We start from the raw sequence: 26,108 nt of genomic DNA, 5'->3' as shown, positions 1-26,108 counted from the left end.
GTCAGTCAGAATGTTATAGGGTAAAGCTGCAGAAATCTCAGGACCGAACAGACAGATATACACATCTTATGTCAGAAAAAACAGCTCCAATTTACGTTTTAATCAATGTTTTTAAATATTTGACAGGAGTTGAGTTTATGGGCCTATTTATAATGTCTACTGTGGTGATATATACTGAGGTTAGCGCATTGTGGTGCTATTCATTCTCAATTAGGAAATGCAGCACAATGCATGTTGCGGTACTCGGCATTGACAACACAAATTTGTGCCCATTGGTAGCCCAAAAAATCACACACATTACACTAGAAATGACAAGTGTGAATGGGCCCCATAAACGTGTGTATGAAGGAACATCTTTGTCATAAAAAGACTCCATTTTTTTACATTGCTGCCATCTTTGTTTGTAATTAACGTGTGAAGCCAGACATCCCAACATTTATAACAATAAGAGAGTCATTCCCCTCATTTGTGTCATGACAGGGTAGTGTAAACACACATTATAATATTTATGTGTGGAATATTTGTGCCTCCATTAGGGAGTCCTGAGCTGTGAGGTGCACTAGGACCCGGCATATTTCCCGCCCTCAGCCCCTCCCCAGCTGCAGTCACAGCCCCCTCCATCTCTCTGCTTCTCATCCCAGTCCGCTGCCTTGTCTCTCCATCCCCCGGCACTCAGTCAGCCTGCAGCCGGCATGGCCTCCGTTAGCTTCAAAGCCCACCGTCTGGAGCTGCTGGCTGCCTATCAGGATGTCATCCAGGAACAAAACTCCATAGACTGGTGAGTGGGAGCCAGTGTTTGGCACAGGGTTCAGGCTGGGGTGCCAGGTGCTGCTACATGTCGCTGGGCATCTATGTGGGAGCATGCACGTGTATGGGCACTGCATTATGGTGCAGAATTGGGGTGCACCGGGCACCTGCTGCTGGAGGGTTGCAGGGCATTGCCTTGCACAGAAGCATTCATCAGAATGCAATATGCAGCACTGTCTGCAGTACACTGGGTTAATGGCACGAAGGGATGAAGTGAAATGGGGGTGCATATGATTAGATGGTGCAGTACATCAGGTAATGTGGAGGAGCAGGGCAGGGTTGTGGTAGGAGGGGCCATTACCAGAGCAGTGTAGGGATTGGGGTGCCTGCTGACTGTATGGAATATAGGGCACAGCTTGGAGCAAGTCCAGTGCAGGGGTGTGTTATTAGAATGGAGAAAGAGGATGCAATGAATCCATAACATGACTTATAGCAGGCTGTGCATATTTATTTACATGCACATGATAAGGACACACCAGTATAATGGATGTTGTACTCATTGATGATCTGCACCAAACATGACAATGATCTGGCCCATCTAAGATATGCACTAAAGAGTCTCATTGTTCTGATGCATGTCATTAAATCAGATTGTGCTGCAGTAACCAAACGTGGGTTCTGCTAGAAGACTGACAATTACTAAACAACCCATCACCTCTGCTGGTTTGTGATCACATTTTGTATTTATTCCATTCATGATCCTTATTGTTCACATTAAGCTGCATTGCTCTAAGTGAGACTCCATTAATAGCAGGAGGGTGTAGCAGGCAGATGGGTTGATGTACAATGCCCAGGCTGGTTAGGATGCTGAGCTGTGCAGAGGGGCTGAATGGGGGCTGCTGTGTTAGATCTGTTTCTTTGTGTCTGCTTAGCTGCAGAAAGGGAATTGGAGGACATTACTGGTGAGCAGGGAGGGTGGGTCACAGGATAGGAGAGAGACCAGATTTTTTTTTCCTGTGTTATCTGAGATGATTTAGGGGGTTTCATGTGGGGGGAGACCTTGGGGAGACATTGAGAACTTACATTTGGGTGGGTCTGTCAAGAATCTAGGAGGGTTGATGGTGATGATGGTGGGGGGTGTGAGTCTGTTAGGGTGAGATCAGACAAACGATTACAGCATGTGAAAAAAATGGTTGAGATCAGCTTTTTGCTTTAACTTCATTTTTAGACTTATGGGTTTAATTCACCTTTTTTGGAGGTGAACGCCATGCCTTGGGAATGGGAGCGCTAGACATGAAATAGATTAGTTCTCTGGAAGGAATCAGTGGGTGTTAGCTAGGGGGATGATGCAGATCTAGTTACCAAAGCATTGGGCCAGCTCTGTCCGGTGAATCGTGTTCTTTGCTCGCATTCCTCAATCATACTGTGTATTACCTCATCCACCCCCCCTTTTTTTTTGTCTTCAAGAAAACCTTTTCTTTTCTTGTTCTTTGTTTCTTGTCCACTGTACAGTATTACTATTGCCCCTCCCACTTTGTCGCCTTTTACCTTGATTTTAAATGCTTTGCTGTTCTGGTCCTCTGTCCTATGTCACAAACATCTGTCTCCCCATTGACTGTAACTCCAATGACATACCGTCACCTTTCTCTACAGATAACTGAATAATCATTGTGATCGCTGGTAAAGATGGTGCTGATCCACCTTTTAGAATTATACATGCTTCATGTTCTTTTATTTTTTATGTCATGCCTTGGTGCACACACACACATACATATATGTATATATATAGTTAATTGTTGATCTCGGCACTGCTCCACGTGCTGTTGCCTTTGTCTTTTGGTATCTGAAGATTACTTGCAGCATCGTATATTTTGTCTATTATATAATATTATGTCATATGTAAATGATTTTTGTAGTCTATAGCAACCAACCATTTTACAATTGTCCCAGTAAAGGTTTTGAAAATGAATAGAGCATTATTCCTTCCATGAGCAACAACAACACTTCCTGAATCCAACAGATGACCGGCACGTGTAGGAAGGGTTGTTCCATCCTTGTGCCAGCATGTTCTAGTGGAAAATCATCCTTTGCCAATCACAGCATCTTGGTACAAAGGTTCCATCATTAATGCTATTGAAAGACTGGTACAAAACTGAAATGTCACTGGTCCTTGCGACTTTTCCTCAGCACTGTTGTGTCTTTGGTATGCATTTTTAGGGTATTTTGCCTGATATTCTTCATCCATGAGGCTTGTGGCCTCTTATCTTTAGCTGCAGTTCCTAAAATTCTGCCACACCCCTTTGTCTTCTACTCTGCTAGTCTTTCCCTATTCCTTGTCTTCCTTAATCATCAGAAATTCTGTCAGGAGGAAAATACTCATTGGTAGGTTCTTCTTTTTGAAGCTACTTGCCTTGCGCTGGTTTATATGATAAGCCACAGGCTTTAATACTGGATGCACCATCCACCATCCACGCACCTCCTATTTAAATGTAGATGAAGATTCTGACATTCTTTTAATTGCTCTGCATTTTGTCAATGTAAGTGACTAAAATGTGTAAGCCTGAAGAAAGCCAGACAGCTTGAATGTGTTGGGAGAGGTTAGCAGTGTCTGGTAATGTAGGTTTTTCTTTTATTTGTTCCTCAATCTGCCTTTCCTCTCTGACCTTTCTCACTTGTTTCTCACATTTTTCTTTCGCAAGAAGAATCCTCTTTCCACTTTTACTTGACATCTGGCCTTGTAGTAGTTCCTCCTCTTTTTAAAGTATGCCTATAGACAAACCAGTTATTTATTTATTTTTCTCCACAGTAAGTAGGAATTCCATCTTGGGCATTTGTTGCAGTAATTCCCATTGGAGGATATCACCTCATAACACATTTTGGATTTCTAGTTAATTTTCCATCCCAGGCATTTTTGTTTATTCCCTGAATTTTTTTTTGCTGTCCTCCTGAATCTGTGATGCACAGTTAGGGAGAAAACCGTAAAGTGAAATTTCCTTTTAAATAGTTGACACTGTTCGTGACTTATACCATTTCGGTTTTGCCATCATTTTATTTGCTGGTGACTTCGGTCTCAATGACAAATGAAGTGCGTGAATCTCTGCAGTGGAGACACAGACATCAACAAAAACTGAATTTACCTTCTAACCTTTCCCTTTGTTTTCCAAACAAAAGTTGTTTTGGCTAGAGATATACTTTAGACTACAAATATCTGTTTGTTTTACCTTTTTTTGTTTACGAGTCCTGCTTTGCTTGTGGTTTGTTATCCTAAACATGGTCCTAGAGTGTCTTCCTAAGATCCTCTGTCAGAAATGTAATACATTTAATGGACAGCCACTTCTTTTTGGTTTCCATAACAATTCCAGATGAGAAGACTGAATCCTGGAACTGGGACCCTTGGGATTCAGACTATCAAAGGTTGAATACCACTTCCATAAACCTTTTTTTCTTCTTTACTTTCAATGACTGACTTGATGAATGACTTGATCTTCTATAAACCATCCCCTAACACAGCTTAGGTATTATTATTGTTTTGTGATTATTTCTATTTGTTTCTTTAGTGTTATAAAGCCATGTGTAAAGAAATCCATTAGCAGGCATTGTTCCTTTTTTGTTTCCCTTCATTTATGAAATATGAGCACCGTATCCAGTTGGTGCTGAGATTGGCTTGGAGTTTATTACACATTCTGCTTAGTCTAGGGGGATACAGCTGTGTCTTGTACCTCTACATTGTATTTCTACCTGATCATTGGCAGCAGCAGCTGGTATCTAGTCATGAATACTACTTGGTTTAATACCTCAGCAATAAAAACTTCAACTTTACTGCTATCTCATTATGTTTTTCATATTGGTGAAAAAAAATTATTTTTTGTAGTCTATAATCTATATTTATATGTAGTCCACATTAGGTGTATATTAGAACTGGTAATGTGTTTTATAAATCAGCTTTACAGGTAAAGTCAAAGTTTAACATGGAAGTGGATATAATTGACACAGAATTCTTGTTCAGAGTTTTATTTTTTTATTGTGAGCACACCACACAAAATGTAGGCCAGGGGATATCCAAATCTGCCCATCAGAAGCTTTCTGAAGTCCAGTTATGCACTATTAGAAAAACGATGAATGGCCCCTCATAGGGTTTACAGGAAACATTGCAACTAAAAGGAAATTTTCTCAGGAAATGTATACGAAACCAAATCAATGGAACATCACCGCCACTCAATGTGTGGATTGGTTTGTTAACACTGCAGTGTAACATTGTTTATTTACAGCCTATATTTTTGGATTAGAGTTGGTTCGTCCAAAAGTGTAAGGCTAAATCAGCCACTGGCATTCTTTATGTTTTCTAAAACATGATCTCTCTGTCCTAATTTCTAACCTTATACCAATCCATACACATGTTTGGGGTGTTCCTACTTAGCGTTGCACGTGGCAGTACCTCTGTATTCTGAATATAAATGGATAAGAAATTTAACATGGAGAATAGAAATCCACATAATGTCTACAACAGGTAAAACCAACAGACATGTCAGGTGGTTTAATGCACGTTACCTAAACCTGGAATATCGGTTTTGGACGGACCAATCCTTTAAGGTCAAGTAAGCTGACTTTTGGACTTCAGCACAACTTTTTTGTTACATTGTGATTGTTTTGGCTGTTCACTAAATTTAAAGTGCATACGAAAAAATATTTTACACTTGCTGCTCTTCAGCATCTGACGTATGCCCAGTACCTCCGGGTGTTCATCCGCAGGACCCTATGTCACTATAGAACACAAAACTCATGTAGTAGTTGGTGAAGGGAAGCCCAGCTCACAATAAAAGTGTGTTAGAAACTAAAGATTCTTCGGTAATCTTAGCTCTTTAAAAGATCAAATATTAGCTGCAGAATAGGTAGGTAGTTTTCAATATAGGATTTTTGTTTGCTTTAAGCTATTTTATGTTGCCTTTATTTTCATGAAAGGCAAAATTTTGAGCTTGAGCCGTATTGTTCTTTTAAACAAGCATTGGCTGTCTGTTTAATTGGGTTTTTCTTTTTAAAGCCTTGGGGAGAAATGTTCAGTGTTCAGTTTGTGTTCTGAAACATTGTGAGCATGTCTTATAAGGTGCCCTATAGTTCATGGCATGTACGATATATATACATTTTTTCTTTTTCTTGTTTAAGAATTTTACTAGAGAAAAATACAAATTTTTTTTCCTGATCTTAAACTTTAGGAATAGATGACATCTTGAAGTGATAACTTATTGATTTTCTCTGCTAGGAATCAGATCAGCCCATCCTGGCCTTGTGTTTTATTAGGTGTGGACACTTTCTCACACAACTGGTATAAATTGATAATGGGAAAATGAGCTGATTCTAAGGAGTGGCCACCTTTGTAAGACCTTCTTTCCTTCTGCTTAGAATTATTTATTTGTAACGGTCCATTAGATATTATGAATGTTCCGCAGGAGAGCTACATTAAATTCTGATCTAATCTTTGATTAAAATGAACTTTTATATTTGGGCCATGCACTGGGAATTGGCAGAAAGTTATTACATTAAGTTTCTGCCATCAGCAAACCTTTCAATGTCAGAAAACTATATTTGATGTCATGAATTAAATTACACCTGCATTTTCTCAGATTTCATAGAACAAGATCAAAACTGAGTAGAAGATAAAAAATATATCATATTGTACCTAAACCTTTGCAGAAACCTTTGCAAATCTTTCATTACCGGTAGGCATTGGTACCCCCCCCCCCCCTTCCTTTTTCTTATATAAAAGAATAATGGCTAGATTGTGTTCTCTAATATTCCCCCCCCCCCCTTCCTTTTTCTCCCTCATGGCATTTTTGCACCTGGTTATTGGTTGGTCACACATTGTACACTATCTAGTAGGGCACATAAAGGACATTCCAAAACTTCAGGGGTGAGTTTTGCAATTCTGCTGGTACAATCTTGAACCATATGGTGCAGCTGTTTGCTTTAAGAATCTTTTGGTGTAAATCAAGTACTGCATATAAAGTGTAAGTCTATAAATACTAATAAATAATATAAAAGTTTTTTATACATTGCCTAAGGGTGCAGCAGACATGTTGTTCCTTTGAATATTGCCATTGAACACAAAAGCCTGACATTAGGCAGTGTGAGGTGATGTCATTAGGCACATGTGTGGCCTCTCGCATTGAAGCTTGATGATGGATAGCTACACCTCAGGGCAGTTTAGGGTTCAATTGGCAACCCAATGCTTTGATAAATTATATGTATTTATGTAACCATGAGATCAAACAAAATCCATTCCATTCTGTCTATTCCTTCTTCGTCTCTACTGAAAGCTGTCTTGGTGCAGTCATTTGCTCTTGTACATAGTCAGATTACAGCTGAATGGGGATTGTTCAAATTATGTGACCTTTTACCTTTGTGTAGTTTTTGTCTTGTAAGAGCTATGCAAGGCACTAATTGAATCAATTTGTCCTTTTTCAACAATTTTAACATTAAGATATGTCTGTGAATAAAGAAAAGTTGTACTGAAATAGGCTGCCTACTTATTTCAAATTATACAGGTTTACTTTAAAAGCATAATTTGCAGTATTACAACCACCCACATCAGGCATTACTGGTAAAAACCATGGTACTTTGTAAGAAGTGGACAGGTCTGGTCTACTTAAAATAGTATTTGGGTATTTGCTGATGTATTTAAAAAACAAAACAAAAATTAAACTATGATGTAATTTGGTGGTTCTAAAACCCCCTTACTGACGTTTCCTGTCTAAATATTGCGCTCATTTTACAAAAAAAAAAACTCTTTTGTTATGAGAAATCAAACTGTCTGTTCTTTTCCCTGCTTTGTCCAACCTAATAATATAAATAGATCATTCAGATGGAAGGGGTAGTCGGTACCAACTACAGAGCTGTGGACTGAATGTCATATAAATAAATATCTAGGTAGAGGTATAGGACAATTGCTCCCAATACAAATTCTGAAGATCATCCATCATAAATTGGGCTTAACCCGAACTTTCTGCTTGTGTCTTTAGTCTTTACACTTATACTTGCATGCCAAGTCCTTCCTTGACTTTCCTTGTAACTGTTGTTATAGAATATCCAGTGTTTTCAAGGGAACGGGGTATTATCATGAGGCATTCTTTTATGATTAGACTGCTAGGCCCAAGCACTGTTACATGCTTCAGGGTGTGATCTCACTGATGCACATAAGCTTAGACACAAAAGTGCATTTTTAGAATACTATTTAAGCACATTGATTTTTCCTATAAGAAAGCAAACATTAGTTTAGGTCCACTTCAACATTTTTAAGAGATTTTGGTAGTTTGGTTTCAAATATACTTCAAGGCAGTGTTTCTTGACCTTTTTTACATGGGGGAACCCTTGAAATAACTTTCAGGTCTTCAGGGGACCCCTGCTATAATAAAAATATCCACAGCTCACAGTACATTGATGTGGTGGTCAGTAGGAAAAAATGCCTCTTTTATTGCTGGCCAGCGGGAAGAATATCACCCTAACAGCCAAAAAGATTATTGGTGTCACTTTAACAAATAGCTCAAAGAGCTCCTACCAACCTGTTGAAAAACACTACTTTAGGCTGGGTCTACACGGACATTTTTACAAACGCATGTAATTGTTCCTATTGCATTCATATGCATTTTTATGCACTTTTATTAGATGCCTATGCCATTTTTATGCACTTTTAGAAAATGCCTATGCCGCGGTTTCCTGCGTTTTTTACGCATTCGCATTTTAAGTGCTTTTAAACGTGGGAAAACGTCCCATTAAAGTAAATAGAAGGGTTTACCCGCATTTTCCAACTTTAACCCAGCGTTCTAATTTGCAAGCAACGTTTAAGATAAAGTTCATAAACGTGCTTCAAGGAAACGTCCCAGTGTAGATTAGTCCTTTGGAATCCATGGGGATTTCAAACATGGGCTTTAAAAGCCTTGGGTTAAATGCTGGGTTAAACAACTGTGTGGACTAAGCCTTAAGGTCTTCTCATTCTTTATTTCTTCCTTTTTGCTTTGAACTTTAGCTCCGGGCTATGTTGTACTTTGGTAGAAAGACACTACTTTGGGTGTAAAAGCGTTATGAAATTTAAATACAATTACATATTGAATTCTAGTGGATTCATTTAAAAAAATGTTAATGCCACGTTTAAACCTGCACACATCACACTAATTTTGCGTGTGATTGTTCACTCTTCAGAAACATGATTTCAGGTCTAAAATTCACTGATCGTGTTCCAATGCATCTTTTGATATTCAGTAACAGCTGTTTAGCCATTGACTTCAGGCAGTGGGATAGCTTTTAGTTGAAAGAACAGAAGGATGTACATTTTCTTTTACAATTGGTTGTCTTTTTACACCATCTGTTAAACAAAATCAATTGATGGGTTACCTATACATCCTTGAACAAAACAAAGCGACTCTCAAAGGATGCATTGTAGAGGTCCGGACCAGAAAAAAAAAGAAACTGTTTTTACTTTCAGAGCCTGAATTCTGGAAGCTGACTGTTCAGTGCGTCAGAGGCCTGGTTTTCTTACTGGTGTAAAGGATGTACTTTTGCCTTTACATACAATGTTATCAGTAAACGCTTCCAATTATTATTATTAAACAGGATTTATATAGCGCCAACATATTACGCAGCGCTGTACATTAAATAGGGAATGACTACAATAGGACGTTTCCCTGCAATTTTAAGCACTTCAAATGTATCACGTTAAAAACACGGCATAGGCATGCTTTAAAACGCTGATAAAGGTGCTTTAAAAAAAGCATAAAAACGCAATAGGAACGTTTTAAGGGGAAGACTTTTGTTCTACTTCCAATTCAGAGATTGAGCCTTTTAAGGGCCTGCAACACTAACCTACATTGCAGTAACACATAAGCCGCAACATGCTTTATTATGCCATGCAGCAAACTGCATTATCACAGCCTATTCATTTTGCAGTAAATGGCAAAAAAAAAAATTGCCCTGCAGGAGATACAAGACAGCAATGTTCTAATTAGCTTTTGGAGATCCGTTAAAACATATTGCATCCTGTTTGGTGCACTACCATACTTGTGTTACTGCATCATAATTTCTCTCAGATTTTTATTCCTCTTTTTGATCTATTGATAGAAGATTTTACCTTTCTTCTATCCTCAGGGTAGTTGTTCAACAAAATAGGGTGGGGTGGGTTAACATCTGGGCAGAGCTTCTAACATTTCCCCAGGGTGGCCAAATAATAAAATGGTAAATCTAGAGTTTGGCTTTGATGTATTTCTTGGCCCCGATGCAATTGAAGGCTTCTAGTGTTTTATGTGCAAAATGGGGACCTGCAAAAAAGAAATGCAAAAAGTGCATTTTCCTCTGATAACCTCACCTAAATTGGATGGATTTTTTTGACTGTCACTTTTAACATGCTCCCTCCTCCTTGCACTAACTCACAGAATAATCTCATTAGTGCAGTGAAATTACAAGATGGAATCATTTAGAATTAGTGGACCAGTAGAACTGGTAACATTCACGTTAATTACAAGTCTTTCTCTCTGTTGAGGACAGCACTGTTTTTGTTTGGACTGGGAAAACATAACTTTAACAAATAACAATATTAAATATGTTCATGAATTTTGAGAAAATGGTGTATATATACTGTAAGATTCCTTGTGAGTTGACAGTTTAACATTTAACATAATTAGATAAATCGTAAAGAACATGAAGGTCGATTAAGACAGAATAATTACACGAACTAATTTTTTAATTTATCAATTTAATCATCATTTCTTATCACATAGGTTTTCTCTTAAAAAATTAATTTATGAACACAGCTATCACTTAGTTTGAAATTAGGTTTGAAATTTCATGACTACCACCTGATCCACTTCCTAACCATGTAAATACTGTCCCACTCAAATTATATTTTGCTAAGGCCTCACTATTACAAGTAGGGAATTTATCCCATTAGAAGCTTGATATTCATGTAGTGGTACAATATGTTTTTCTCCATAAAATGCATGTTAATTTAGAAATTTGATTTCTTGGAACAATGCACTGTATCTAGGAATAAAATTGTTGTTATTCCCTATTGTATTAAGCAGTACTTCATATCTAAACAGATTTGCTCTCTAAAGAGGAAAACAGATGTAATATGGCCTTTGATTCCCTTGCAGATTATGCTTTGCAAACTATTGTTAAGCTACATAGTCATTCTAGATAATTTTCTGTGAAATGTTCTTGATCATCTTTGGCCAAAATCGTGTGTACAGTAGTCTCCTGATGTTCTTTAACAATCAGCCATGGTACATCACTAAACTAATCGTGGATGACCGCAGCAATTTTCATTGGGCAATGATGCAGCCGTGTGCCCTCCTGCTTTTTTCCCCTTCCACTCTCCATAGAACTGAACAATTCTGTGTGATTGTTACCTTTTGACATATAGGACTCGTAACATTTAAACTCTTACCTAATATAAAGATGCAGATGCTCATTTAGTAAAAAAAAAAATGTCATCTGGGCTATTTATCTGTTTTGTTTTTTTAACTCACTTCTATGGGCTTAGATACAAATTTCTGGGTTTCCATCCATCCATATTCTATCCTATTGTAGCAAGTGGCTTTGATTAGGTAATTTGCTACAAATTGCTGTGAATTGCCACCATTAACAATTAGGAGCAACGTTTAATTGCAGCTACATAATCACCCACGTGGCATGGCCCCAAGGTAGTAATATGCAGACTTCAGTAACTCAATATGGGCAGTTGAGAACAATCCCGTGAAGTAAACACATGTTGAGTTCATATGTACAATAAATAGCTACAAGGTTTTTGAGTTTTCATTCTAAAGTGTCACTTTTAATGGTTACTGAGGGCCACTATCTCTCCTCCGACCTTAAAATGTTATGCAAATACTGACTTTATGAAAGTCTGTTTCCTTGGTGCTAAATGTGCTCCTATCTAATAGTACTTTATGATTAGGGTGTCATCACCAAGCACTGGGTGATGGTGAAGTTTATGTGTCCTATACTTGTAACAGAGTTTTTCTTTATACATAAGCATGTAAAGCAATGAAGATGCTTGCTACATAGACCCAGGATAAGTAAAATGAACTTATTAAGAAATAGTTTTTAATAATGACTGCATAGTCAAGAGACGAAAATTCAGGTTAGGGCTAATTTATGCAGTAGAGGCTATCGACTTTGTAGGCTTTTCTTACTAGATTTTTATTTCAAGCAGATGTTGCTTGTACTTTAAAAGCTTGTCACTTGGTCTGTTCCATAGAGGAATTCTTGGGTAATAATTGCTCACAACTGCCCAATCTTCATCTTTATCCAAACAATCTCTTGACGTGGCATTCCCCCAAAACCTAGCATGTCTACATGACCATTTCCTAGTAGTAGTAATCATGCTAAAAACATCCAAGGTATACCCAGGATTCTTCTTTTTATAGGATCAAGAATGTTTTTCAGCTTTTTCAGTCTTGGCCATCTTTATTGATGGAAGAAATGTAAGAATCTGGGTGATGTGAGTAGTGAGAGAAACATTTTATCAGTTGCTGCAGACCATTTACCATTACTTACATTGAGAACTGTTTTTTTTATTACCCAGTCAGCTTCTTGGTGAAAACTTAAAATCTGATTGTTTCTTCTTTAACTAAAATGCAACTTCAATAAATTCCACTTTGCGAGTCCTGATGGGTTACAACTGAGATGAGGTAAAATTGTAAAACACCATCATCCGCTGCTAAAAGTGTTCATCATAGCAAGTCTTATATTTTTTCCTAAAAAGGCCTTATGCGGTAAAATATTGCACAATATATTTTGATTGTCTTAAGGGAACAAGACCTTTGCACATTTATTAGATTGTTTTCTGCCATAGCTGTGCTGATCCCCTCCCCCATTTTCCTTTAATTGATTCATGGTCTTCTGCTCATCTTCAAACAGCTGTCCTAGCCTCACCAGTATGGACTGTATACACCTGTAGATAGCCCTTTCCCCTATAAGTATGTTTTTATTTATATTACCTATTTTGCAGTCATTATTTATGTTTTGTTGTACAAGAGATTGTTTGTTTTTCCTCATTATTCCATTGTCTGTTGCAAAAATTGATGTAAAAGAAATTCTCTTATTTTCCTGCCAGTTTCAGCTCTCCAGCCACTCATTATAATGACTTGTATACAAACCCCAAGGTTGTTCTATGCAGCAACTGCTGAGCAATTTTGCATGATTATCTGGAGGAGTGAAGGAACAGTAAATAGATTCTCATATTATTAAGTCTATACATTTAAAGCAACCTGTTTTACAACTCCCTGCAGTCTAGTCTAATAGCCCAAACTAACAAAAGCTTTGCAATACTTGCACATCAGTATTTTCTAGGCTCCCTCTGGCCGTTGGCACCCATATACCCCTGCTGAGGAAGGGATTGAATGAGTTCTTTTAAAAGGGTATTATTACAGCCAGCAACCAATGGCTCTGCCAGAACTTTGATGCCACCTTTACTATAGTTTTCACCTCTCCATTCCCCAAGCAGTAGTATAAAGGTACTAACAGCTGAATGCGATCTGTGGGTGCCGACAGAGAACTATCATACAGCTTTTAAAGTAGTTTAGGTCATAGGATAGCTGACAAGTGTAAATTAGCACAGGTTTCTCAGTAGGTTGGTCTGCATTGACATGTAGTTAAGCATATTGCACAAATGTATACTATTATGTTTATATAACTACTCAACATTCACAAAATAAGCCTTTTACCATACTGTGCCAATTTGAGGTAAGAACCACTTGTTTTTCTGTGTATATTCGAAAAGGGTTTTAAAAGGATCCTTATTATAATTATTAAGATACACTTAAATCAAAATTTAAAATCAAGTGTTGTAGAGAACACAGTCTGCCTGCTTGGGGGATTCATTTATCATGTAAGCAATACTGATATTAAGGTATCGGGTGATATAAAGTTCCATCACCAGGACCTCCGTGCCAGATCCAGAAGCAAGGCACTTTATGCTTGGGATGTAAAAAGTACCGTATTTTCCGGCGTATAGGGCGACTGGGCGTATAGGACAACCCACCCACTATAATCCAATCAGTTGGGGGTCGTGTTATACGCCCAGTATTGTACTGTTCCTTCTGCCTGTCAGATCTCGGCAGAAGGAACAGTACAATACTAGTTCTAAGGAATGAATGGGCGCGTTCCTTTAATGAATGGGCGTGTTCCAGTGGAGAGCCAATCCAGGCTCCCCACTGGAGAGCCAATCCAGGCTCCCCACTGGAGAGCCAATCCAGGCTCCCCACTGGAGAGCCAATCCAGGCTCCCCACTGGACCCCGACTTTGGCACAGATTTTTCGGAGTTAAAAAGTCGTCTTATACGCCGGAAAATACGGTATTTGTTAAAGCTAACAGTGACCATACTGGGCCTCTGTGCTAAGATCACTGTGACATAAAAACTTTCTTGGGCTCTATTGTACCATTTCCTTGGTTGGTAAACCTGGCATCCGTTTCCTTACCTGTTTGCAATTTGCAGAGGTATTACCAAACATGGCAACTGTACACTTTTTGCAGTTTGACGCATACAGAAATCCTGATATATTTAAGGGCCAGTGAGGAGAAGTTTTGAACTGCCACCACACTGAAACCTGCTTTGGAAGTTCAAATTATAGGTAATGGGCTAAATATGGGCTTATAGCATACAATACAGAATAGGTTTCAATACGGAGACCGGTAACACTGTGTGCAAGCAGCTCTTTGAAAACTAGAGTATCAAGGCTTGATTACACTTTTACTTTTAAAAGCAGCTGAGCTTAAATAAATAAATAAATAAATTAATAAATAAATGCACCAGGAGGTGTTTGCACAAACTCTTCCACATTTTTGACATCAAACAACATGAGCTGCTTTGTAAGCACACTTGTACACACTTCTGCACACCCTACTTGCTTATCTGTTACCTATTGCTATGTTCTGGTTATGACTAGTGTAGAAGTCCAAACATCATGATGGCCAGGATGGTAGTGTTCTCAAAAGGTTGGCGACACCAGCCTAAAAAGTTCTCTCTTGGTTAAGAGAGGTGAATTAGGAAGATTAAATTAAACACTGGGTAGATCATTTATTTTTACTGTTGTCTAAAGACTATCATGGAAAAAAAATCCATCTTTCCTTTAAGGCTGTCCAACATCTCCTACTATTTACGTTTTGTAAACCTTTTAAATTATCCTTACATCCCTGGTTTATATCTCCTGCAGTGACTTCTTGTTGCACTAACATCACATCTCGGAAAATACAGAACATTACATATGTTCTCTGTTGCGTGAGAGAAGAAATCACATGCCGTCAACTTTAGCTAATATGGGAAATAGCCTTACAGTGTAAGTTTGAAAAGAATGGAAAAGAATGCAATGCAAAAAGCACCTGAAAACAAAATCTTAAATATGTTAGCTGTTTTTAGTGCCTTTAGTGTTAGCTTTTTTACTTTAATTTTAATTAACTGTGTTCCTTAAGAATGTTTGCAAAAGGATAGATATGTCTTCCTCATCTAGAAGCTGGTGGCGTTAGACTGTTGTAAGGTAAGCATATTTCCAATTTTCTTTCTTTTTGGGTGCATTTACATATACCAATAGTAGAAGATTTTGTGACAGGGTCCAGACTATGTAAGTTGGCCTTCAGTTTTAGTGTAAGGTCCGCTTTAATTTTTAAATGCCACATTTTCCCATTAACTGACTGCTGGAGGTTTGTATAACAAGCCTATAATTGAACAACCTGCTAACGTGACAGTTCTAGTCAGAAGATTCACTAATCAGATATGCTGAGCGGTTGGATGATCCTGTAGAATATTATTCTACAGTATATCATGTTATGTTAAGATGCACACTATTTACTGCCAAAGATTTTGGCGCTTGAAGGTTATAAACCACTGGAACTGGTTTATTTTATATATATATATATATATATATATATATATATAAATAAAAATACACACACACATATATACAGGTCGTCCCCGAGTTAAGGATATCCGACATACGGACGCCTTCCAGATACGAACAGGACTTCCCTGCTCACTCGTGTGCAGGACAGAGGCATGAGGGGGCAGTTCCCTTACTGCCCACCAACCACACAGTCTGGCAGTGGAGGTGACTGTGTGGTGGGTAGGTTGTGAACCGCCCCTCTCCGCCCTTATTCATTCTCAATAGGAAGCCTGCTTGCTTGTACATAGCAGGAAGTTGTCTCTCATCAGTACAGTACACCAGATGTGCTGAAGAGTGGTGCCGACCTGCTGTGATAGTGTGTACTGTACAGTGCTGTGCAGAAGAGCTCATCTTCTCCCTCTTCATCTTCTTCATTAACTCCATCAAGTTTTACATCAAGTAAAGTGCTGAAAAGGAGAGCTAAAATGCATTGGGCAGTAATCAAAGGAAATTCATAATTCTGGCAAACATGGTATTATCACTTTTCTAGGTATATATGTTAATACCTATATAAATGTAAGATTTGCAGTCCAGGGAGAAAAAAAAGAATCTTGATGGATTTGATTTTTTTTTTCTTCTTCTTACGGTCATTAATTGGGAGTAATTTACAGATAACATAGAATTAGCATTCTTGTTTGAGATTGTCTGGGAGCTAGTAGTTATAGATGGTGTAGTGAAGCATTTTCCCAGAAGCAAAAGTCATGCTTCAATAGTTACCCATAATGAGAATTTTACCTTCTTACTGTACTAGCTGGCCCTTAAATAAAGTGTCTTATGTAAAGTTTTTTTTCTTGTCCATACCAACCAGTTAAATATCAGCTGTCTTTTTCTACTACAACTTCTAACTGAAGCCTGTTCTGTATATCTTCCTCAGTCTTTAAAATCAGCATCACCTATCACACTGAAGCAGTGTGGGGACTGTAAGAAACCTAGTACCCTTAGTTCTGCCATTGTATGTTGTCACTCATACAACAGGTCTTTTCCTCTGGATTTCCTTCTACAGGACTGCAGGAACGAAACACTGGCAGATTTTATAGTCACTCTGACCAGATGATAGCAGTAGCCTGGATTTAAGGGCTTTTCACCTTTTCTACTGGCGTTAGACAATGTTTGCCTGGTTTAGCAAGCCACTGCTGAGGTAAAGCTAAAAGAGGGAGGGCAGCAGTAAGCATAAACTTCACCGATTTAAGGTTCAAGTTCTGGTTTGGAGGGGAACATGTTAGACTACAAGTTTACCCTAACTATACCTACATGTTTGTAGGAAATTTTGTAGTTAGATTTCAGTCGCATGTGTGGCATGCCAGTATAAAAAGATTAAAAGTTATTTTCAAAAATAGATGTTCTGCCTAATAGAAGAGACTGTTGCCCTTTGGAATTCTGGTGTAACTTTGTCTAAGGCCCATCAACTTCTATTCCTCTTCCCAATATGCATATCCTAGTGGTATAGTTAAAGTGGTATTAGAGGAATAGCTTGATCAACAGTTTTAGGTGTAGACGCTGTTAAAGGCCTTTCAGATTTACCTCTGAAAGTTGACTTATCACCACATAAGTGAGAAATTCATGACGATCGAAAGAGGTGGTCCCCAACCTTTTTGGAGCTCGCAAACTACTAAATCTAGGGACTCATAAGCATGCGCGGTCCGGGTTCATGTGTCACTTAAAGGGGAAGAGACTTCCCCCTGAGTGATGTCATAATGCCTGAACCCACTCTCCCATCGCAGGTCTGAGCCTGCGATGGGAGAGTGGGTGGGTTGTGTCCAGAGACCCACTGAGCCTGCAATCTGTACAGGAGACGTGAAGACTAGTGGGCTGCAGACCGGGGATAGGGGCCCCCTCGTGTAAAGCTCATTTGCTCATATTGCAATCCTGCAAATTTGCACTTTACAAAATGTACAAAACTTTTTCTAGCTCAGGCCAGGAAATTTTTGCAAGCCTCATAGTAATATTCTCACAGACATATCCTGTTAGGCTATAAATGCAGTGGTATCAGCACAAGGCTGTCAATAACTGGGAACTTGCTGACAGGTGGAGACAGTAGAGTTGTGGTGATGGTTTCTTCAGTGTGATGATGCTCCTTCAATTTTCAGTTAGCAGCCTGGAAGTGGATTTGTGATCACGTTTTATGTTAACTGTGTTTATGCTGTTTTTTGGGTGGATTACATGGCCGACTAAATACTTTAGCATATGTAATTTAGCTGCATATTTAGCTGTCTGGAGTCCTCTTTTAAAACCTTGAGAACAAGGACGTCTTCCATAGGTCACTGAGCCGCCTATGCATTTGACTCTACAAGTAGAACAATTGGTAAATGCTTTTATTGATATTTGTTAATAAATAACTTATTATGTTACTTTACCTTTGGAAAACAGCTAGTGTTGTAATGGCTAATGTCCAATATCAGCTGCTATGGCCTCTGAGGACACACAAAGGTTACTGGTTTAACCCTTTGTATATCCAAGCAGAAACCCATTGTTTCAAGTACACTCAGTTGGTGTGAACTGAACCAATTGAAAACCATGGGTATGTTAAAATGTAACATGCTGCAAATAAACACAGCAATTTTTGTGATTGATACATAATTATTAGGAGAGGAGCCATTAGTGTAGGAAACTACAGAATTACAGTGAAAAGTCATGAACTCCACCCTTGCCAGGAAATGCAATGCGCCAATGACTGGGTCATGATGTAATACCAATTTTATTGGGTAAAGCAGGTTAGAGAAGAATATTGATAAAGAGAAGTAAGCATATGACTGAGAATGTTGGGTAATGATGACCCAGTAATAAAATGTTTCGCCTGCACACCTATCAGCTGGCATTGTATGACTTCCAGCAGCATCAATGGCATTCAATGTCTAAAAGTGTTTGCTAGTTTTTGGGCAGTATATCTAATTTAGGTAGCATTCGCAGAGTTGAATTGCATGTATGTTTAATTTACAAATGAAACCCTGGGCCCCAATACACTCCAGCACAGTCCAATCAAGTCTACTACTTTAGGGTCTATTTATAAAGCAGTGAATCTGACATTCACAGAAACATTCCCCAGTGGAGAATCTTCCAGACCTATGTGTTTTAATGATGATAATTGGTTCTCCACCAGGTAATGTTTCAATGATTGTCAGATCCACTGCTTTATAAATGGCTCATAATTTCCATTATGAAAATAAACCTATGAAACCTATCCCGTGGAAATTAGGATCTAAACATTTTGTTGGGGTTGAGGTGTACACATGTTTTATTTTCTAATGTTGCCATTCACAAAGGTGGGTAACCCCTGGAAAGCTATTGCAGTGAATTGTCATAGAGACCCATCTAGTCTGTTTCCAAGTGTATGGTATTTTAATTAGCAAGCCCTTGTTTTCTCATATCACTACGATCAATGTTTTTAATTTGTCTTCTTTTACAAGGGGTGATTATATACATCCCTATAAAGAGTACCACGATTATCCATTAGTGCCTTAGATGAAAACTGGTGACCTCTCACTGGACCATGTTTGCTATAATTGGGCCTGATTTTTTAAAGCTCTCCAAGGCAAGAGAAAATTTGGATCTGGTCCAGGATTGAAAACATTTGCTAACAATTAGCAAATGACTTTTAGGAAATCCATTCCAGGTTTGGTGGATTACCCAGGCTCACTGATGAAAGAGTATCCTCTGTAGCCTTGAAAAGCTTGAATAAATCAGCCCCATTGTGTTCATGTCAATTGTATTTTTTTTTTTGAGAAAGACCATGGTAAAAAAACATTTACTAAACCAGAATGGTATATCTTTTTCTACAACTCACTTTCACCTCAAAATGTGGGATTTTTGTCGCAAGTGAGACTGTTTGCAGGATATACATTTTGAAGGATAAATAGTGTATTAAATATATTGTTGCAGAGAAACACCCTCTAAGATTAAAGGTTTTATTAAGGTTAAAATATTTTTGGTTCCTGATTTCTCTTGTTTATTAATTAACCTTTGGAATAAAGATGAAGGAAATCTGTTTGTAACATGAGACATATTGGTATCCATCCAATCCATTAGCATGGCTCAGATGTTGGGAACACATTCAGCTCCACCCTCCGCTTGTTCTTTGGATGTGATAATTGCATATGGGGCTAATGACGGGGAAGCATGTGCCACTGTACAGATTCATTATTACACACAGCCCTAAATGCTTGCCTGATGATTGTATTTCCAATAAATTGTAACAATCAGGTCCACAGATGGGCTTCAGTCAGCTCTAGGTACATTTTAGAAATGGTATTCATTTTCTGTATTAGTATTTTACATTTGCTTTTATACCATCCATGAAGAATGTATAGGGAGAGCTGAGTAAGCCTCCCACCTTTGCTTTGGCAGCATTTGATGCTGACAGTCTGTCCGATTATCAAGGTTTGTGCCAAGCGCACTGGTGATAATAGGAGTGCTGGCAATGCAGAATTTCTCTGTAGTGATGAAGTGCCAGTGTGGGCTGTCACAGCCAGGATCACATGCAAGGTAAAGGAATGAAATGGTGGCAGCAATTTTTTCCTGTATAAAGCAACAATATAACCCACCTCCATACAATAATTATTCCTTATATTAACACTTGTCTAAAAAGCACTCAAGCAGATTCTTTGTGACAAATATAGCCCAGCTCTTTTTTTTCTATTTTCTACTTTATAAATACTTGCCCCTTTTAGAAAATAACTCACAGGAATAGAAATATTAAACATTAACATTTTTATTTGCACAATACAATGTGGCATTTTGTATTTGTCCATTTTATATAGTAGTCTATTTTAACCAGTGTAAAGAATGCTTTACAGATCATACAACAGTCCTTAAGATCGCTATACATATGATAGCATAGATCTTGAACTAAGATGCCAGCACCTGCATCAGTTTTTATGTTATTGACTAGATGTACACACAGATCAGATTGTTGCATTTAACTGTTGGAGCAAAGCCGTGCCATACCAATGTTTCCTCCATCATGCAGCTTATTGATGTCATCATTACTGATAGATAGATGATACACTTTCTTCGTTATATTGGTGTTCTACTTTGTGATGTGATATATTGGGACCTGATTCATACATAATTCTAAAAGTAACATGTTCAATTTAGGGCAACCTTCAGTTCCAGTCTGAGAGTGCTGATTACAAATTTTAATGTAAGCGTTCCCTATAGCTTTAAACAGGTTTAAGTTTGCCTTTAGCAGGCTTCAGGCATGCTTAATTAAAAACAAATTACAAGTTCATGTTGTAAAGTGAATTAATGTGAACCTAAACTATTCTTAACCTAACTATTCTTACAGTACAGTACAGAAGTGTAGGTTACACTTTTGTGACCAACGCTTGTCAAATAAATTGTAAGTAATAAAAAGTTTAATTAGAACAACTATTCTTACAGCCAGGCCTGTCCACCCTGCTACTCTGTTTCCACCATACCCATTGCATATAAAGGTGTTGGGTTTGGGCAGTGTACTCCTAGAGCAGCTGTCGCCAAGCAGTGGTTCACGGCTCTGGCCAGTGCACCCCTGAGCAGGGTCAGGAGAAGGATCATGCTGGGAGTGCGCACCGGCCAGGCCATGTCTCCTCTACAGACGGCAAGCTCAGGGAAACGGGTGGGTTGTATCTCCAGACACAACCCGCCCACTCTCCTATTGCAGGCTCAGACCTGCAATGGGAGAGTGGGCGGGTTCTGGCATAATGATGTCACTAAAGGGAAGGTTTGTTCCCCTTTGAGTGACACCTGGCTCGCCATGCATGCACGGTCCAGAGCTGGTAAATTTAGTGGTCCGGCCGGTCCGAAAAGGTTGTCGTCCACTGTCCTAGAGGACATGGTGAGTGCCTGTCAGGGCATGATAACATACAGAACTGGTCCCATATCTGTTTTTAGTTTTGGAGTGTGCCACCTGCCCCACTACCTGTATATGCAAAGGGGTTTGAAATGGTCACTATGCCTGCCCCAGGCAAGGAAGTTATAGGACTATGATAGACTGTTCAGAAGTATCCTGGAATTTTACATTCTTAGCAGGTCCTTGCTTAATGTACCTTTCTGTCTTTCTCCGTTATAAAAAAGAAAAGGCATATAAAGATGGTGTTAACAAATAGCAGACATTATGGGCTTGATTTAGTAAACCTCTCCATGGCTGGAGGAGATACACTTTCAGCAGTAAACCTGGGTGATCCAGCAAACCTGGAATAGATTTCTTAAAAGTCATTTGCTAATTGTTAGCAAATGTTTTCAATCCTGGACCAGATCAATTCCAGGTTTTCTGGATCACGCAGCTTCACTTCTGACAGTGTATTCTCTCCAGCCTTGGAGAGCTTTATTAATCAGGCCCAATGACCTACTGTACCCTATTTGCCCTCTGTACTTTGAAAGCAAGCATAGCAGATTGAAATGCCAGCTTTTGCATCCTACCACTGTACAATATCCATTTTCCTTGGAATCGCATACAGCGCATGAACATTTGGTACTAGCTGCCAGTTCCCAGCTGTGTGTTCACTTCTTGTTGCCAAGTGTCCTTTCATTTCCCCTAAAGCATCGCTTCCCCTCTGTCTGCTACCAGATTCTGCTAGCTTGTGAAGTGCAGATTTCCTGCCTCCTCCTCTTTGTCACAGGATTGTATGGATGTGAGTACTTCCCTCACTGATAACTGTGTGACTTGACCTCGAAGAAAATTCTCAGACAACATGAATTGGAACTACAAAGAATGGCTAAATGAGTGGCATCATAAAGGAGAAGAAAATGATGCACATCACACTTAAATTGCACAGATAGGGAAGATTATTCTTTTGATGGCACAACTGTCAGATTTCCCTGGTACAGTATAGCTTTTTGTTTATGAATACAATGTACAACACCTGTCACTCAAGTGTGATAGTACCACCATTGTTAAAGCTATCAACAAACAAACACAATTAGTTGATTACCTATTGGAAAAAAGACCCAGCAGGATAAAACATGCCCATATTTGTTCCAGGTTGGTCAATACTATACATGCGTCAGTGACATATCAGATAGAGAAGGAGAAGGTTACCAGCCCCTGGGTATTGTATTGTACCTAGGCTTAGATTAGCATAAAATATATATATATATATATATATATATATATATATATATATATATATATAGCTAGTAGGACTATAGCCTCTTTGAAATGTCTCTTTCTTTTTTAGTAAGCAAGGTCATATTTCCCTATATTCCCAAGTCAGGATATGACCTCATTGGCCCATCACTCATTTCATGTCTGCCCCCTCCTTCCTGAGTATTGCTTTGCTTATCCCAATCCGACATAAATTGTCATATCTGCTTCCCTTATGAGTGTCTGATGACATATTAAGGCTGCTGCAGCAGATAGATGTATTTTACATCAGACAATAGGCAGCTCCCTCCTCCTATCCCCAGCTGCTCCGGATAGTCTGTAATTATTGGGGGGGGAGGAAAGGGTGTCTTCAAGGCTTGAATTTCTTGCAAGGAGAGTGATGGGTTGAGGCGTTTTGTTCCTTCCATACTAAAATCTGTCAGCTGCCCAGTTTAGCAGCCGCAGTATTGCCATGGTAACAGAGGGATGCCGCTTGCCTCAGTATGCTGCAGTTTTCACATTTACAAAATCACATTTAAATAGCTAGAAGACCAATGCCTTTACCAGGATAATGATAATGTACGCAAGGGGCACCTTTGGTTGTACAAAGGAAGATTTGCCTGGGGCATTTAGAGAACAATAATCGGCAGATAGGTTTGTTATATTAGAATTATTTCTTGTTAAGAAAACCTGTGGCTAGCTTGGCCAATTAAAAAAATGCATAAAACTCCTTTCTTTTTTGTGATCTTCTTCAGAATATAACATAATAAACATAATAATCCGTGTATTACAGCTGGAGAAATAAAATATGGCTAAAGATCTCTGAAATATGTTATCAGAGATCCCTTCGTATAAAATTCCCTTTGCTTTGTTAAATTGGTTTACCATCTATCCTATCAGAGGGTACCTGTAATAGTATGAATTTTATATTTCAATGTGTTTATTGAGTTTTCAGGGGAAGAGGCAATACAAGTCCATAAAAAAAGAACAGCAGTCTGATCCCAGCTGGGGATGTGTACAAAATGTTCAACAAAGCTTTAGGAATTAAACCAAACAGGAATGTAACAAGGCAGAAGAATAACAATGCTGAATACCAGTAAAAATACAAAAGTCGACAGAGACCTGAAAAATAAAAGGCAAAAATGCATGAATTTAAAATGTGCTTTCTAATCAAATTGATCCATTGGTTTGTATTCTTCTTTGTGTGTTGGTTTCTATACACATTTGTGATGCATATAGGTCATTACCCTTATAGCTATGATTAATGTTGTGTTCCTAGCATTGAGGGATTTACATTACACAAAAAAAGGTGAAATAAAAAATAACATTTTTATCATGAAAGATGCTATGGTGAAAAACTATGTTAATAATTGACATTTGTAAAGGATTTGATGGCTGTTTGATGTGACAAAGTTGCTGTATGTGGATTCTGAGACCTTTGGAAAGCATTGCATTTCATCAGTACTTTTTATTCTGTTGATTAAACAAGCATTAACATGGATTATTGTTGAAATGCTGTTGCTGGAAATTGAATTCAGCTATATTGTACATGATTTTTCTTTGTTTACGTTTTCTTAAATGCCTTGGTACACACATGTAACAAACTAAAATACATTGCATTCTTTTTTCCTTGTTGGTGAACTGACTGCAGGGGTCATGAAACAAAACTTTTTTTTATAATAATCTTTAAATAATCTCTCCAATCAGCTTGGTCTAGGTTGCTTTGCTTACATTTGTTCCAGACCAAACATGTCAAAATGCAGTAGATATCCATAGAATGTGTCTGAATAGAGTGAATCTTGGTGGATATTTTGGATGGGATGCATTTTGTGTCAATTATCTCGGATGATCTAGAGAAAACAAAGGGGAGTTGGCTGCAAAACTCCTTGTGACCCCCAGCTTCCCAAGGTTAGGTTATTTTTTGAAATTCTGGCCTTGCAAATGTTGTCTGTCCAGATTACAGCACATTGAAAGGAATGCGTTTATTAGAGCAAATATGAAATATTATTTGAAAATATTTTGTTTTTTTATTTTCTTACATATAAACTCCTGCAGTTATAACATTCCAGCATTTTAAATTGATATCCTTTATACTTGGTCATTATGCACAGCAAGCAGAATAGTAGAGTTGGGGACATTGTGACCTACAAATCATAAAATGTACTTTTGACATAGAGCTTCTAAGGTTGCAATTTTGCAAGACTTGCAAATAGCATACCAAATATGTAAGTTCATGATATGCAGGCTTGTAAAGGTGTAGTTTAGATTTTAGTAGCACATTTAGGAAATGAACTGTGGTTACACTTTGTACATCATGACTTCTTTTTAAACTGTTTTTTTTTTCAAAATGGCTTGATGGTATCTGAAAATTCTGTGCTGCGTATCCAGCTTTCTTGGCGTCACACGAGCCCTGTAAACATCAGCAGTCTTTGACATGTTTATTAACAGGTAGTTTTCTGGTAATCATGGAGCTTCACAAATTTGTTCCATCACTAGGATCCTCAGTCTGCTTCCATGGCAACATCGTGAGCCCCCTGTTTATATCCTCAAGCTGTGGGGTCTGCTTTTGTCTGTGTGCTGTACCGAGAGAGGAGGGGATGCAAGGCATTCTGGGCACTGCCCCAAAATCTCCTGCACCTCTTTTTCTATTTATTTCTCACACAGCATCTAACCTCCCATCCCCCAGCATACTAACTACTATGCACATAGCAGCCACTTTATGAATCTTTCAGGGAGACGGCTGTGCATGTTATTGTGTTCATCATAGAAATGACTGAGCTGGGTGCTACATTACCTCTGCTTATTGTGTGTGTGTGTATGTATGTATGTATGTATGTATATATATATATATATATATATATATGTGTATATATATATATTCTGTACCAGGTTTACATATTCTGGATCACCATACTTCACCAACCTCCATCTCTGACTCCTCAGCCTATGCTACCTCCCCAAATCCATTATTTTTAATGCCCAACCCCAGCGTTAATGTCATTCCTGCATAGTTTTACAAACTCCTCTCCTGAAAAGGATAAAGCCCACCTTGCTAATGGATATCCAGCGTCATTATTAATATTATCAAACAGTATTTATATAGCACCAACATATTACACAGCCATGTACATTAAATAGGGGTTGCAAATGACAGACAGTGACACAGGAGGAGAAGAGGACCCTGCCCGAAAGAGGTTACAATCTAAGATCATCTCACCCTTTCCTTCCTATCTAAGCTGTTCCTGGCTCTCCACTTTCAAGTAATTGGATCTCATTTCTTTTTATCACAGAGACTCAACAATACCACTTCTTCCATTTTTCAGAAGCTATGTACAATACCTTGCTGGCCACTCGTGGCAGCCATAATCTGTATTTCTTGCAGA

The 26,108-nt window shown here is 38.4% G+C and overlaps 1 protein-coding gene across 4 annotated transcripts in view; it reads left to right on the top strand.

The window, feature by feature from the left end:
* Positions 1 to 619: 619 nt before the first annotated feature.
* The window catches only part of DBN1 (drebrin 1), a 50,409-nt gene continuing 24,920 nt past the window's right edge, over positions 620 to 26,108 (top strand). For all 4 annotated transcript variants that reach the window (XM_072401012.1, XM_072401011.1, XM_072401010.1 and 1 more), the window contains exon 1: positions 620 to 778. In XM_072401012.1, coding sequence (XP_072257113.1) covers positions 693 to 778 — 86 coding nt within the window. In that variant the 5' untranslated portion in view covers positions 620 to 692. The remainder of the gene's footprint in view (positions 779 to 26,108) is intronic.

The sequence above is a fragment of the Pyxicephalus adspersus genome, chromosome 2 (assembly GCF_032062135.1).
Source record: "Pyxicephalus adspersus chromosome 2, UCB_Pads_2.0, whole genome shotgun sequence".
NCBI classification, from domain to species: Eukaryota; Metazoa; Chordata; class Amphibia; order Anura; family Pyxicephalidae; genus Pyxicephalus; species Pyxicephalus adspersus.
Note: the sequence above shows the minus strand (reverse complement) of the source record. Positions and strands in the feature narration are given on the sequence as shown.